This window comes from Toxorhynchites rutilus, chromosome 2, assembly GCF_029784135.1.
Source record: "Toxorhynchites rutilus septentrionalis strain SRP chromosome 2, ASM2978413v1, whole genome shotgun sequence".
Classification (NCBI taxonomy): Eukaryota; Metazoa; Arthropoda; class Insecta; order Diptera; family Culicidae; genus Toxorhynchites; species Toxorhynchites rutilus.
The window spans coordinates 24,083,398-24,099,307 of record NC_073745.1 but is presented as its reverse complement, the minus strand read 5'-3'; the positions used below and the strand labels follow the sequence as shown (position 1 = coordinate 24,099,307).

The window sequence follows — 15,910 nt, the reverse complement described above, 5'->3', positions numbered from 1 at the left end:
CAGGAATGGCCCTAGATGGCTGCCTTGAGGAACGCCAGATGTCACGGGGAAGGAAGGAGCAACATAGTCCGAAATTTTGACAGACATGCTTCGACCAGTCAAATAAGAAGAAAGCCAAGCAAGCAGGTCGTTCTGAACACCTAACCTGTCATACTTAGCCAAAGCAATGTCGTGATTCATTTTATCGAATGCTGCAGAGAGGTCTGTATATATACCATCTACTTGATGGCCTTGCTCAATTTCACGGATGACGTAGGAAGTGAACTGTACTAAATTGGTAGTCGTTGAGCGCTTGGACATGAAACCATGCTGGTCCATCGAAATGCAGTGAGCGAAGTTTTGAACCAATTCTTCGAGAATAATTAGCTCGAGAAGTTTCGACGTAGCACTTAAAGCGGCTATTCCACGATAGTTCGATACAGTCCTTTTGCAACCCTTTTTGTGAATCGGAAAAACGTAAGATTCCTTCCAGCAGGATGGGAAGTCACCCGACCTCAGGGAGAGATTGAAAGTATTGGCTAGAGGTGTTGCTAGAGCAATCAAGCAGCGTTTCGAACTTTTCAGTTGACTCCCGGCTGAGATAACCATTTCTCTCGTAATAGCAAACGATCCACTTGAGAAGGATGAGAAAGGAACGTTGCGAGATGCAGCTGCTACGTCCTGGCTGTTTGTTCGTTCGTTACTGAAAACGCTGCTGAACTGTTTACGAAATAATTCTGCAATATCTGGAATGGTTGCAGCGTTCACTACACCGTTAGTCATGGTTGAGGGGAGCCCTGTTTCCTTCCTTTGACTATTCACGTGTTGCCAGAACCTCTTAGGGTTGGATTTCAGACGACGTTGGAGCTGTCTTAGGTGCGCTTGATGTAGTTGATCGTTCAATCTTCTGTAGTCCGAATTAGCCTTGGAATAACGCGTTTTCGTGGATTCGGTATGAAGTTTGGCATGTTCCCGAAGAGCTGCCCTTTTCCGTTTCTTCAAACGCTTAAGCTCCGAGTTCGACCATGCAGGTTTAAGAGGTACACGGTTAGTTCGCTTAGGTACAAATTGATCAATGGCATAGATTATGATGCACGATACCGTTGATGCCGCGTCGTTGACTTCGCGATTGGCCAATTCTTCATCCCAATTAACATTTGAGTGTCTTTGTAATCACATTGTACGCAAATATCAATGCTGACCAGCAACGGGGGATGATGTATGCAACTTTTCACTAGCGGAGCAGGAGCTGGTATTACGGAGCAACTGGAACACATTTCCTCACTCACAAAGCAGAGGTCAAGCATTCGGTTGTTACGATTCATAACTCCGCTCTTTTGTCTGAGTCTTGAAGTGCGATAAGCATCCAACAGATTACGGGATGCGAGTCCAGTCGTTGAGTCAGATGTAGGGAAATAAAAATCATGGGTGTTCTGCTCCCATCTCACATCACGTAAGTTGAAATCTCCAAGGATTGTCAAACTGTCCTTCGCGCCGATAAGAGAGATAATCCAGTCGAGCGACGACAAGTGCTTTTCGATAAGAATATTGTCGTTTACACGATCCGGAGGAATATACACCACACAGATGAAGAGCGTTGAGTCGCCCGCTTCGATCGACACCCACAATTGCTCAACCGTCAGGCTTTCGGGAGGGGATAGTAACATCGACTTATAGCGAGAACGAATAGCCAACAACACTCCGCCACCAGACCTTTTGTTGCAGTTGGAGGGTGATCGATCTTGTCGGAAAACGGCGTAATTACTATCGAAGAGCTGGCTTGAAATAGTGTTGTCATTGAGCCATGTTTCAGTAAACGCGTAGATGTCGTAGCAGCCGTCGCTGCAAGCAGTCGCGTACTTCGCTAACGAGGTGTTAATTCCGCCAAGGTTTTGGTAATACAGGAGGACAGTTGAACCGTTGGCATCAGCGACGTTGGGAATAGAGATTCCGCCAATGACCTGTGGTATTCCGCTGCAAATCGACGAAGCATCAAGAGAAGGAGCGTCGTGAATAATAAGATACTTGCCTGTCAACACAGGCTGGAAAACCCTTTCACCAGCCTCGACCGCAGGGCCAGGACGACTTCGACTGCAGGAACCAGCAAATCGCTCGACTGGGTCGGGTGGATCCAGGGCTTCCGAAGCACAGTACACATTGCGTCCTGGTGTATCCACAACCGTTTGCAGTGAGTTACAATAACTGGGTTCAGCTGGGGAGGTTGAGGATCTTGCGTCGTCAGAAGGGCGTTGACTGATTCCGAAAGCAACACGGCAAACCGATGGTCTATAGCTTAACGTGGAGCTGCAATTTTGAAAAGCATCAGGGGCAGAACAGTCACCACTTCTGAAATTTGGAACACACCTTTCTCTTTGCTGTCATTATAATACTGTGTATTCCATCATTTTGAAAAATCCAATTTGGCCGCCGGTAAAAAATGGCTGAATGGCTTGACTTGGAGAATACACTACATTTTGAACAACGTAAATTCAAAAAGGTGCATGTATTTAATTGTAGTTCTCTCAATATCGGTATCGAATGAAATGATTTGATTAATAGAATGCAGTGCACCATCAAACTATTCCGGAAAAAATTAGGTAAAAAATTTAAATTAAAAAAATTTTTTTATTGTACAGAAGTATACTAATCATACAGAGAATGTACTAAGAACTTGAAAATGAAAAAAAGTAAAAAAAAATTAAGTTAAACGGTTTGATGTTCTAAAAGCTAGAAAATAATTAGGCAAGAAGCAGTAAGTAGTTATCACATCCCTTTCTTCATTAATCTATGGCAATGATGAGACTAAAATAAAATCGTGGGGCAAGTCGGATTTCCATTATCCACAGTTAGTTATTTCATTCTATGCCCCACGATTTTATTTTAGTCTCATCATTGCCCTAGATTAATGTAGGAAGGGATGTGATAACTACTAACTGCTATTTGCCTAATTATTTTCTAGCTTTTAGTACATCAAACCGTTTAACTTAAAAATACTTTTTTACTTTTTTTATGATGATATTTGTGATACGGATACGCCTCACGATTTGCCCTAATGTATAGGAAACTATAAGCTATCATTACAATGTTAATTCAACAAATTGTATATTAAAAAAATTGAAATTTCCTCTATTGAAATAGATTGTTAGTGAGTTCGCAAATCGATTGGTGCCAAAACCTCGTAAATTTGTCATAAAATGACTGAACAGTTAACACTCAAATTTCGACGTCATTTTTTTGTGAAACGAACAGTTTTTAATTTTTCAATTTGTACCTCCACTGTGTATTGATTGCGTATTTCTAATTTTATAGTGCAGTTGTTATGACCTATCAAGATGGGTGTCACTCAAAAGCTACATTACTTGATCATAGATGACGGCATCCGAGAAAGGAAACTAAAAACTGTGCAGGGTACAACGTATACACGATGAAACAATTAATTTGATGTTACAAACCTGACAGGTGGGGGTGGGTGGAAATGTGTGTGTCTCTGTTTGGCTTTTTTTTTCAAATCGCTGCAAACGATTCTATTCTCGATTATGTTTGAAGAAGGCGGTCCAGATTTACGCACTGACGCATCCCGGCTGTGATTAGTTGATGGTCCTCGAGCTCGGAAGGGGTTATTCCCACTTGTGTTACCGTGTGTTTGGTAGCTGACTCCAAACAGAGTGCATTTTGCTGTTATTTGTTTTACTTTTTTTCCACCAAAGAACCGATCGTAACGAAGTGAGATAATCTATAATCCTAAGTCTTGCGCTGCTTCCAATAGCTTAAATCCGATTGAGCATTCTCCTTATGCTATTTGTGTTTGCTAAGCTTGCCAGGGCAATAGCAAAGTGCAGATTTTTTTTTTTTTTTGCAAAGCTTATTGCCAATTAGTGGAAGAATTGTACGGAATCTCTACTGAACATACATATACATATACAAACGAGCAGAAACGCGCGCGCACAGGAATCAGCTTTGCTGTGATAACAATAAAGGAGAAGCAGTTCTCTCGGTTCGTACAATTAATGCTTTTCCCCCTTTATTGGAAATTCCGACGCTAATGTCTTACCCTAGGTTTAATGCACTTATTTTCTACTTGTACGGTTGATTTGTCGGTTGTGTTCTCATTGAGCGGCAGTGAAAGGACGGCGGGTAAGAAGAGGTGGCGAAAAGAGGTAAGGCGCATTATCCTTAGCAAAAGCGAGGGGCACTTCGAGAGAAGGATGCTTAACGTTAGGAAAGAAAGGATGCAAACAAAAAACTTTTAATGGCAGGAATGAAGCCGAACTTTCCTTGGTCCTCTCCCCTTTTATTTCCTCTGTTTGGCTTGGTGATGGTATGAGCAATGAATGAAATGGGCTGACGCAGTGTTTGCCCCCGTTCCGTTCGACATCTTGGAACGATTGGGGATGCAAGAATGCCAACGATTCGTCAGGTTAATTACGCGCGGGACAAGCATCGCTAAATATGAGCTCAATCTACGTAAGCGTAACGATGGTAATTCGCCACAGGGATGGGAGCGATAACTAATGAAATAATGAACAAGCGCGGCTTACAAACTAATGCTGTCGATTTGTGTACAACGATCGTCACCCGCAAAGCAAACTATGTATATAATTGCAACTTTGTACAACATGAGCATTTTATGTATGCGGTTTCGCTCTGCGTTAATCTCAAGAAAGGATGATAATGTTCAGGGATGGCGGGGATATTCCGGGTTTCGTGGCGCACGGTCATCGCCCGCCCGCAGTCAACGTTCGGGGAGCTTTTCGGTGCGCCTTTCGCGCATTCACGGGACGGATAATTGCGTTGGAGATTGTTAGATTTTCGCGTTTGTTACGGGATTACGAGTATAAGCTGACTGGAATAAAGAGCAAAGCGAGAGAGAGAGAAAAAAAGAGAAAGAGAGAAGAAAAACCGATAATCAGTTGCGTTCGAATTAATTAGAGGACGCAATCTATGCTTTAAAAAGGATAGACGGGATGAATGGAAAGCTAATTTGGAGATAAAAAAAAACATTACTGTCCAATCATTTCAACGTGAAAGAAACATTTCCGAAATATTTCACCACTGGTTAGATTATGGAGACGCATGGTTTGCCGAATCTTTTTGGAGAGGAGAACATAATTCTGTACAGATCAACATTTGAAGAACATTTACAAGCTCCCAAAAAATCACTCACCTCGGAAGCACCATCGACCGGTGGCTCGCGCCACGATGATCAGGGCGACAGCGGTGAGGACAATCAGCGCGGCAAGGACAATGCCAATGATTCCGCCGATTCCGACGCCACTGGACTCATCAACATCGGCTTCCAGTGAGCTCAACACCACGCTGTAATCCTGGGCGCCAAATCGGTTCGAGGCTCGCATGTGGTACGTTTTCGAGAGGTCCTCAAGCGTGAGGCCGGCAATGGTGAGTGTCACGTTGTAGGCACCGTTGTCCTAAAACAAAAAAAGCGCGTCAAACATCCCCAAATTAATGCCATGCAATGCAAACGAACTCACCAATGGTTCCGGGATACGCGCCGCGTATCTGTCGCTTTCGTGTCCTTCTTCGATCTCGATTCCTTCGACCGTCCAGTAGGTTCTGGGTGGAGGATTGGAGTGAATCATAAGACTAATGTCAACGGTGCGACCAAGCATCAATCCGTGAATTGTGGTTTCCGGTAGCGCTTGTGGGGCAACTGAAACACATTCGAAAAATTTTACAACAGTGAACACAACAGCAAGCTTATGAACTTACAGTTAACGGTAATTGGTAAACTGGTGCGCGACACTCCATCGGCATAGGCGATATGTTTCGCCTCGCAGATCAGTCGTTTCCCGCTGTCACTGGCATGGATGAATCGTCGCAGGGACAAAACATTCGTAATGCCTTCCCGTCCTTCCTCGATGAATTCCTGCTGCGGGGTTATTCCCTCGTAGATTGGTTCATTTTCTACGGTAAGGATACAACAAAATCAAAACAAATCACATCCGATGGGAGTCTATCTAGATCACTTACCCAAAAACCAAGCCAGCGTTGCGCCGGGTTTGCCACCCTTCGTGACGCAGTGCGCAATCAGTTCCGTATCGACCTGGAAGGATGTGGTTTCCACCTCCGTCTGGATGATCGGTGGCTCTGGTGCCACTGTAACAGAAGTCAAAACAAATTAGGTTCCCCTATGATAGCAGAAAGACCGCTTAACCTACCTGCCACAATCAGATTGATGAATCCCTCTTGGCTGAGACCACCCACGAACAGGGAGCACTTGATTTGTCCGTTGTGGGCACTCGTAATTCGGTCAATCGTAATGCCGCATGCTCCCGCCTGGTAACCTGGTCCGAAGTACCGTATCCCACGGTCCTCGGTATTGCTTGGGTTGAGCAGTAGCGATTGGTTGCTGTTCGGCAGCAGGAATCTGAAATTAGTTGCAGGAATGTGTTATTATTGTTATTCTTAACACTAAACCAACCGATATTCATGTATACCTATTCCTACCGCAGTGGGTCAAATGACCCATCATTGAAATATTACTACGTAAAGCTCAAAATGTATTATTTCGCACAATTTGATAAGGAGTAAATACGCTGACGATTTTTTTAAGAAAAGTAGTAAGGACAAATCACGATGTGGTAGTGTTACTTGTATAGCAATTTTGAAAAAAATTCAAAAGGCGTCATTTGACCCCGCCGTGGTAGCTTTAGTGTTGAAAAAAGGGATGGACGCACAGCTTGATGGGGTTGCATAAAAAAATGTATATTTTCTATATTTTAAATCTGACTTATTTTAAGATTTTTTTTATATTTCAACGTTGAGACGGAAGTTAATGGACTATTTATGGTACAGTGAAGTAGAAATCATGTTTCTTGAAGATTCTGATTGAAGGCTCCTCAGTAAGCGTTCAAAACATCACTTCAATATATTTCGAGGTGATTGTGAGTGGTGCATCGGTTCGCGACAGACGTGTGTTTTTGTGCTCCTTGTTTTGTTACGGATTGTGGCGATTGAATCTGTTTTTTGTGCGTGAAAGTTGGCATTTTTATGGCCAATATGATACCCTGTCGCGATTTAGTGAAATGGAATCATTCGGTTTGGAGGATCCGTGAATTTTGGCTACGAAATGGATATGCTTTTTAGTTGAGAAAATACTTCCTCATCGCTGGCCCAGTTTCGGTGTGTTTGTGTATTTCAGTTCAGAGAGCTACAGAGAGCAAAACGAAATTTTCGCTTTTTAGTCACCAACACAGCGAATGTAGGTCTAAGCGGTGTGCGTGTGAACTTGAGAGTTCTTGTAATTGAGTTTTGAGAGCATCACCGAAAAACTACTAGTACGAGAGCAGCACGATGCTGTGACGACGCATGCAGCGGGTTTTGCATCAGTGTAGAATGGGGAGCGTGTTCTTCATTGACCCCTAGAACGATAGTTTGTTTTCAGTCAACACTGCATGGCGGCGTGGATTTATACAGTTTGCATTATATCGGTAGCTAGAAGCATGCACACAAGAATAGCAAAAAAAAGCATCAAACCTCAATAGTTTCTGGCGAGTGCGGCTCGTTATTGTCGATTTGTGCAGGAAAGTTTATGACGAACTGGACTCGTCATTTCCATTCAAGGGGTTCAGGGTGGTGTGGTTGTATGTTTTACTCTTCTCTGTTTTTATTTGTTGCTCGTGTGATTGTTGTCATATGGATTTGTTTCTTGACCTGTAGGTTTGTTTATTTGTTACGTGGTAGGCCTGTTCTGGGTGTGGGTGTGTATAATTTTTGATCGTACGTTGTGTCATGCTGTACATACAGATATCCAGTGAATGCCTTCTGGTTGTGTGGGTGTGCGAGGGAGATGACCCGATCTGGTATGTGTCACTTGTGTGTGTTCGTGTATATGTTCTGGGGATATAAGTGGAGTGCCAAACCAGCCAGGGGTGTTGAAAGTAAAAAAAGAAGGGGAAGCGTCTCGTGTTCCGCTAGGTGGATGCTGTAGTTCTCCGGCGCGTGTATAGGGCACATAAAGTGTTGAGTAGTTTTCGTGCTCAACAGAACGGAGGCTCGTTAGATCTTTAATTGTTTGATTCCTTAATTCTTTGATACTTTGGTTCCTTTATTCTTGGTTTCGTTCATGCTTTAGTTCTTTAATTCTGCAGTTCTCTAATTGTTGAATTCTTTAATATTTAATTGGTTAGTTCTTCAACTCTTTCATTCTTTATTTTTTTATAAATGGTACGCTCAATGATCAACGAGGTATATTGCCGGTCCAATTAGTTTTAGACGAGTTCTCGGTGATCTTCTCAGGACTCCCAAGTATAGGTCTCCAAAGTCGCATTTGGAGTTTGATAAGGTGTGTGTGCGATGAATGGCGATATATGTTTCTAGAATTATTAGTTCTAAAGGAGTTTTCGGTTACCTTCTCAGGTTTCTAAAAAATACTCTATGCCGTCGCGATTAAAGTTCAATAAAAAGTACACTTGATAATTAATGCAATGTATCTCTCAGTGACCTTCTCAGGTTCCCCAAATATAGTTTGTTAAGAATACTCATGATGAAATACGATGTATAATTTGGTTTATTAGTTTTACAGAAGTTTTCCCGGTTACCTTATCAGGTTTCCTGAAAAAAAAATTTCCCCGCTACGATTGGACTTCTATAAAACCTACATTAAAAGAACGTTCGATGAAAATGGAATATATAACACGTCCAATTTATTTTATAGGTTTTCCTTCTCAGGTTACCTAAAGATAAAATCGTCAATAGTTCGCGTTACACAATCACATCACTTACCACAGTAATCCTGATTCTTGCCTCTCCCTACTAACAACTATCCCTTCCATGATATTCGCTAGGGAACCACGCTATAGAGGCGACCCTTCTGGCCTTCGGGCGGCGAATATCATACTAACATTCCTTCCCTTCCCCTGGTGACTGTAAGGACGTGGCCGGCGTCGTTATTGACCATTTAAAGCTTGAATCGCCGAAAATTGCTCAACGAGAATGATTTGCTAGTCCCAAGCGTCATTCTGTGTGTTCTTTGTTGGTTCAGGTCAATCACGAATTGTACAGTCTACCCAAGCTCAAACATCACTTCAATATATTTCGAGTTAGGGGTGTGTGTTGTAAATTAGCACCTAGATCTATTCTCTACGAAAAACTGTCTTCGACAGAAAATTTTCATGAGATATTTTAAGAAACTTTGTAAAAAATCTATCTTTCAAAATAATCGATATATCGCTTTTTCCAAGATGTCACATAAAAGACACATACAAAAGTTTTCTTGTTATAACTTTCATATATTATATTCTACATGAAAACTGTGTTCGGACATTTAGAACTTATCAATACTAACATTTTGGAATACAGAACTCATCAATATCTTAATCAATGTTAACCCTTTGCGTTCGAGGCGCTTTTCTGTCGGGTGAACCAGCAACTCGAGAGTAATCTCACGCGCTCCCGCTTATTTCATGAGTTCGTTATCTTCTTCTTCAATGGCACTAACGTTCCTAGAGGAACTTCGCCGTCTCAACGTAGTATTGCTTGCGTAATTTTTATTAGTACTTAGTTGAGATTTCTATGCCAAATAACACGCCTTGAATGCATTCTGAGTGGCAAGCTCTAGAATACGCGTGATCACAGTGCAAGTCGGAGGATATTTCTTTGATGAAAAATGAGTTCGATATTGTTAACTTAAAATAATTTTAGACACAATAACACACTTTCAGCTCGTATATTTTAACATTATACATACTTTTTTAGCTTAATGAAAATTATTAACACATTCTCATTATAAGTAAATTCGTCGTCGTATTCCATACTTAGTGGGCTCACTAACTTTGAAAGAAATATTGCGATCGCCAAGAAGGCTGAGTTCGAATTGATGTGGAAGACAATATCCTACTTCGCTATAGGAGATAAAAGTGGTGCCGCAGACTAAATATCGTGGCGATAAGCAGCCATTCACGCATAGTTTGGGACTTATATATTGGTGGCCCTCTCGGCTACACTGAAAAGGTTGCTTGTGTCTGTAACATAAACAGTTTGCGGTACAGCTTTCATCTCCTATGACGATAGAATCATCCGAGATAAGACATTCAGACACATCGATCTGAATGGTGCTTCTCAGGCACCGCTCGAGTTATTGCATCCCGAAAACTCATGAAACCCTTTTAGAGAGGAGAGTGGAGAGTCTAACCATCATAGAAACATTTATTGCACCCTAAAACCGCAATATGCCTAATTTGGTTTCATTTGCTTGAATGATTTTCGAGTACTGCAGAAATTTGTGTTTAATTTGTATGGCAGCACAGACAGAAATCCATTTGTGAAAAATCCAGATGGGAAAAATATTATTATCCTCAAGCCATTATTGCAATGTTATTTTTAAAAAATCTGTAAATTCCGTATGCAACCTAAAAAAAATGTAATCTGTATCTACAGATTCTTGGTTTGAAAAAGTCTAAAAAATCTGTAGAAATACATACTATTATGTAGATATGGTAGCCCTGTTCGAGATGCATCTATCGGTCCTCGCTTACTGGCTGCTGTTAACCCTATTAAAATACGTGCTATCATCTTGGCTCAGGCACATCATTAGGTCCCAAAATCGAAGCTAGCTGCTCAAGTATATAGGGAATTTATTTAGGAATAAAAATGGAATTTTGTAACGTAACGATCACGGCAACCCCCCCTCCCCACAATATCACATTAAGTAACGAAACCTGCGACGCCTTATCATAAAGGGTGTGTCACATCAAATTGCATCACGGAAAAAACGCTGTAGAAATTCGCCCAGTAGACAGATCCTTTTGAAAGTTTTAGACAGTAAAATAAAAACTATTAAGGGGGTATTCTAGTCTAGAAATCTGAAAAAATCGAAATTTTTTTTTTACCATATTTCTGTAGTTTAGGCATTCAAGAATATACTCTAGAAAGGACTTATCGAAAATCCTACTATTTACCTAGTTAGAGCCATCTTAGTGATGTGGTATCTAACCTGTTACGGCCATCACAATGAACTTCAAACGCGTTTCTCTCGGAACTAGTTTTTTTCTAACTGGCGTACACGATATCTCAAGTTCTACTGAACCGATTTATGTCAAATTTATATGAAAATAATCTGCATACATCTCTCTATCGCATGAACCAATAAAAAATTATAACTTTTTAATTTTACTATTTTTAAAAAATCGGTAAACGCAAAAAAAAACCTTTTAAACAGCATTTTTGTATTCAAACGGCCGCCATTTTGTTAAAACCCATGTTTTTGACTTGTCCGAGGTTCATGCCATAGCGACATCTTTACTGATTCAGAATCTGTTCGATTTTTTTGTTTCAGATAACCAGAAGGACTGGAATCGTGTACGCCATGGCACAACTTTTTTTTGAACACCCTCACTTCACCAGCATGTAACTATTCTAATTATGAATATTTTTTTTCCGTCCTATTTTTGTTTTATTGTTGAAAGATAGATAAACGAATAATGATATAATGGATAGTAAGAATATTCTTTGTTTTATTTTTACGGAGTTCGAAAAAACGTCCGAAATTCGTGTCTCTACACTAGAATACCCCCTTAAACAACTTTTGGCATTTTCTTTTTATTCATACTTCGAGCCCAAGCCCGTATGCTCGCACCTTCCTCTTTACCCCGTCCATAAGGTTCTGTACAACGTCAGGTTGTATTTTTTTTTGAACAGAAATCCATTTTCTCTTGAAGTCCGCCTCCGATTTGACAACTTTTGGGTTCTTCCGGAGGGCCTGCTTCATAATCGCCCAATATTTCTCTATTGGGCGAAGCTCCGGCGCGTTGGGCGGGTTCATTTCCTTTGGCACGAAGGTGACCCCGTTGGCTTCGTACCACTCCAACACGTCCTTTGAATAGTGGCACAAAGCGAGATCCGGTCAGAAGATGGTCGGGCCCTCGTGCTGCTTCAATAGTGGTAGTAAGCGCTTCTGTAGGCACTCCTTAAGGTAAACCTGCCCGTTTACCGTGCCGGTCATCACGAAGGGGGCGCTCCGCTTTCCGCAAGAGCAGATCGTTTGCCACACGATGTACTTTTTGGCAAACTTGGATAGTTTCTGCTTGCGAATCTCCTCCGGAACGCTGAATTTGTCCTCTGCGGAGAAGAACAACAGGCCCGGCAGCTGACGAAAGTCCGCTTTGACGTAGGTTTTGTCGTCCATTACCAGGCAATGCGGCTTCGTCAGCATTTCGGTGTACAGCTTCCGGGCTCGCGTCTTCCCCACCATGTTTTGCCTCTCGTCGCGGTTAGGAGCCTTCTGAACCTTGTATGTACGCAGGCCCTCCCGCTGCTTGGTCCGCTGGACGAATGAACTTGACAAATTCAGCTTATTGGTGACATCCCGAACCGAACTTCTCGGATCACGTCTAAACTGCTTAACTACGCGCTTGTGATCTTTTTCACGGACGGAGCATCCATTTTTGCCGTTCTTCACCTTCCGGTCGATGGTTAGGTTCTCGAAGTATCGTTTTAGTACTCTGCTGACCGTGGATTGGACGATTCCCAGCATCTTACCGATGTCCCGATGTTACAACTCCGGATTCTCGAAATGAGTGCACAGGATTAATTCACGACGCTCTTTTTCGTTCGACGACATTTTTCCAAATTTACGAAAAATTGACAGTGAAGCATGGCCAACGTGATCTATACACTCTTATCTGATTATAAGCGAAAGCTGAAGATATAATTCCTAAAAATTAAATTTCTACAGCGTTTTTTCCGTGATGCAATTTGATGTGACACGCCCTTTATTTGCGCTCACTCCATCATTCACGTGTATTTATGGATTCGCGATACAAAGTCGACATTCATCCGAAAGTAATTCACTGTGTACTATAATTCTACTGAAGGATTAATTTCATTTCAATCTAAAATGATATCCGGAGCGAATTGAATGAAATAATATCATAGTCCCACCCCAACAATGCAGTCGTGTCTCGGTCATTTTTTTTTTTTTTTTGCTAAAACACATTTCATAATTGTTCCAACGCTCGCTCATATTGCTCTTATACTGATATGGCATATATCTTACACAAATGCTGTACCAGTATGGGAGAGTAGTACATTTTCTGTTATTTTTAAGCTCATTCAATTTAATAAATCAGAAAGCCAAAAATATGCTAAAATTTGATTTTGTGCATTACTGTGCTTATCTACCCGTGCTGTCAATAACGAGCAACGAATATAGCGACAAGGCACAATTGTTCTATACCACTGCGAATCAGGTGCACGTAAATTGCTCGCTCGAAATGCAAATGCGATGTATGTTTTAATGGACACTGAGAAGAGAAGAAATGGTGCAATTTAAGCGTCACCCGTTAGCCAAAGAAACCATTCGCTTTCAACAGTCTAGCTTGACCCATCAACGTCCGGAATTCAATGAAAATTGGATGTAAATGATTTGTTCGGTTTTTCGAATGGCTGGTTAAACTCAGCCGTTTTGCTTGATACGAAATGCGAGAACAGAATCACTTCGTAGGTTCGGTTGTGTATTTAAACTTTTCGAGTCTTCAATCTTTCATTTACTACGACTGCGTTAATTTGCTATAAATGAGGTGTTGTCGATCACCCCGGTTCGATTTTTTTTGCAGCTTCATACCGTCTGGTTGAGAGCATATGTATACTTTTGCATCATACACTCATATTATTTTTGTCACTATGTCTTGTAGACTGAAGTGGTTAGGAATGTAAAACAATGATACCGGTGAAACAAACATGAAATCGGATGTGACCGAATGTGTGTCAACTGCGAAGAAGGCTGTTTTGATAACTGTTATGGCTATAATGCAAAGGGAATGTTCCCAATTCATTCCAAAATAATGTTCGAATCTATGAACAAGTGACTTAAATAGAATAATTCCAAAGTCCTTCGTGAACAATGCGATCATGTCCTAGGCATAATCTCTTATAATTTCATTATCAAGACATTGGACAAGAATTATGAACTGATTTTTAGAATTTTCCTTCTTCTTCATTGGGGTAAATGGTACATTCGGATAAATGTAGCATTTACTTCTACTTATACTTTCGGGTAAATATGTTTCTGGTGAACGGGTTTCGGGTGGATGTAATAAAATGTTTTCGTAAATACAAGTTCAAACACAGACAAACGTCAGATAGTTACGGTACAAGCCAACAATTATGCTCGTGTCCTCGGCTTTCCATTTTCATGATATCACTGAATGAGAGTGAATAATTAAAATTAATAAATTATGATTATGATTATGTCAATCTTTAGAAATCTAGATCTGGATGAATTAGAAAAATGGTTGAAAATATATTTTTCTTACAATTTTGAACGAGGTTTAATTATGATACATTTTTATTTTGAAAAAGCACATATTTATTTACAATTGTTGTTGGATGAAAGTTGAAGTTTTTAGATTCCTTTCGATTTTCCTAGTTTACAAAGAAGAAAAAAAAATTCTAAAAAAATTATCTTTCAAATTCCAACCATGCGGCGCTCTATAAATGTTAACAAAAAGTTGTGTGTTATTTAACCCCCAAGGGAAATATTTTTCCCTTCTACAAAAATGTTTATCGATTGTTCAATTATTAGAAAATCGATATTTTTTTACTGAATGTCAACATAAAACGTATGTCCAACGCAGCATGTGTTTCTGAACGAATAAAAAAAAGAATTATCAAACATGGTCCGGTCTGACTTCGCGTACGATTTAATTTTCAAAATAATGAACCAAATGCAAACGCTTCGATGGGTCTTGCATCGAGTAATTTCGCTACTCTACTGAGCGTCCTAGCGCCTTGTGATATGCAAGCGCCTCACGACAGAGTCTCGATGTTATTCGTTTTGGCACAATAATTTCACATCGAGTGAGACTCGATGTTGTACGTGAAAGGATTAACAAAGACAACATAATAACAACATAATGTGTTATGTGCAATGCCCACTTCACAAGTAAAGAAAATTGTTCCGTAGAATACCATTTTATTTTAATTTTTTGATAATTTATTATGTTTGTAATACAGACAAAGCAATAAATAAAATACCGATATAATAAATCTAACTCTTCTTTAACTTATCTTATGGTCCATAGGGAAAAAAATTGAAAAAAAAATCTGTACATACTTTATGCGGGGTATTAAAAAAATTAAGTTCATGAAATATTGATTAATTGAAAGACCTAGATTATAAAACTGTTGTCCTACTTCAAACTCTCCTGCCTCGAAACTCTTACCCATTTTCTAATCTGGTGAGAAAATTATATTTCATACATCACGATTTTGGCTCTTTTATTAATCTTTGAATCTGTAGTTCAAAGAATGATTCGGAATGATCTTGAATTTGTTTATATATAAAATTGACCTCCAGCAATTGAAAATATTTGTATAAAAATATTCAGAAAATCATTGTTGCAAGATATAAATCCAACCGAATAGTATCAAAACATACACTGCACAAAACTATCTAAATCGAATCAACTCAATGGTCAACACTTACATGCAAATATCGATGGGGCGGCCGATTCGACACAGGAGGCTAACATTCCGCTGGTTCTCAGTGACGACCAGTTCCCTCGGATCCGTATCCACCTGGATCTGCTGAGCTGTGATAACGGCTGCAAATATACAAACAACAGAATGGGGAGTCAAAAATCAAAATAATAAATAATGCATTCCGCGAAGCCGAGTGCCTAAATACCGGCGACGATTATGGACAAATAAAATATTGATGCCTGCCGCGAAGTTTGCGACACAAACGGAAGCCGGTGGATGAGAATAAAAACAGATCTAAATTATGCACCCACACTGCTGCCTTCAGCGCCCGAGATCTAAAAACAACGCGGAAACAATGGATGAATTTGGAATTGGTCGATGCAGATTTTGTTTCCGTTTGAGTCGGTTATTTTTTTGGTACCCGTCTGTGCATAACGATTTTCATTTTTCGGTTTATTATAATCCGTTTCAATCAGAGGATGAACTTTCGCAG

General features: G+C 40.4%; 2 protein-coding genes across 5 annotated transcripts in view; one reads left to right on the top strand and one right to left on the bottom strand.

The window, feature by feature from the left end:
- The window catches only part of LOC129764786 (uncharacterized), a 1,146,248-nt gene that overhangs the window by 539,234 nt on the left and 591,104 nt on the right, over window positions 1–15,910 (top strand). The gene's annotated exons all lie outside the window — the stretch shown is intronic.
- LOC129764788 (fasciclin-3-like) overlaps window positions 1–15,910 on the bottom strand; it is a 262,546-nt gene that overhangs the window by 43,135 nt on the left and 203,501 nt on the right. For all 3 annotated transcript variants that reach the window (XM_055764272.1, XM_055764271.1, XM_055764273.1), the window contains exons 2-7: window positions 15,422–15,539; window positions 6,156–6,364; window positions 5,968–6,093; window positions 5,707–5,901; window positions 5,469–5,647; window positions 5,144–5,405 (exon numbers count right to left, since the gene is read on the bottom strand). In XM_055764272.1, coding sequence (XP_055620247.1) covers window positions 5,144–5,405; window positions 5,469–5,647; window positions 5,707–5,901; window positions 5,968–6,093; window positions 6,156–6,364; window positions 15,422–15,539 — 1,089 coding nt within the window. The remainder of the gene's footprint in view (window positions 1–5,143; window positions 5,406–5,468; window positions 5,648–5,706; window positions 5,902–5,967; window positions 6,094–6,155; window positions 6,365–15,421; window positions 15,540–15,910) is intronic.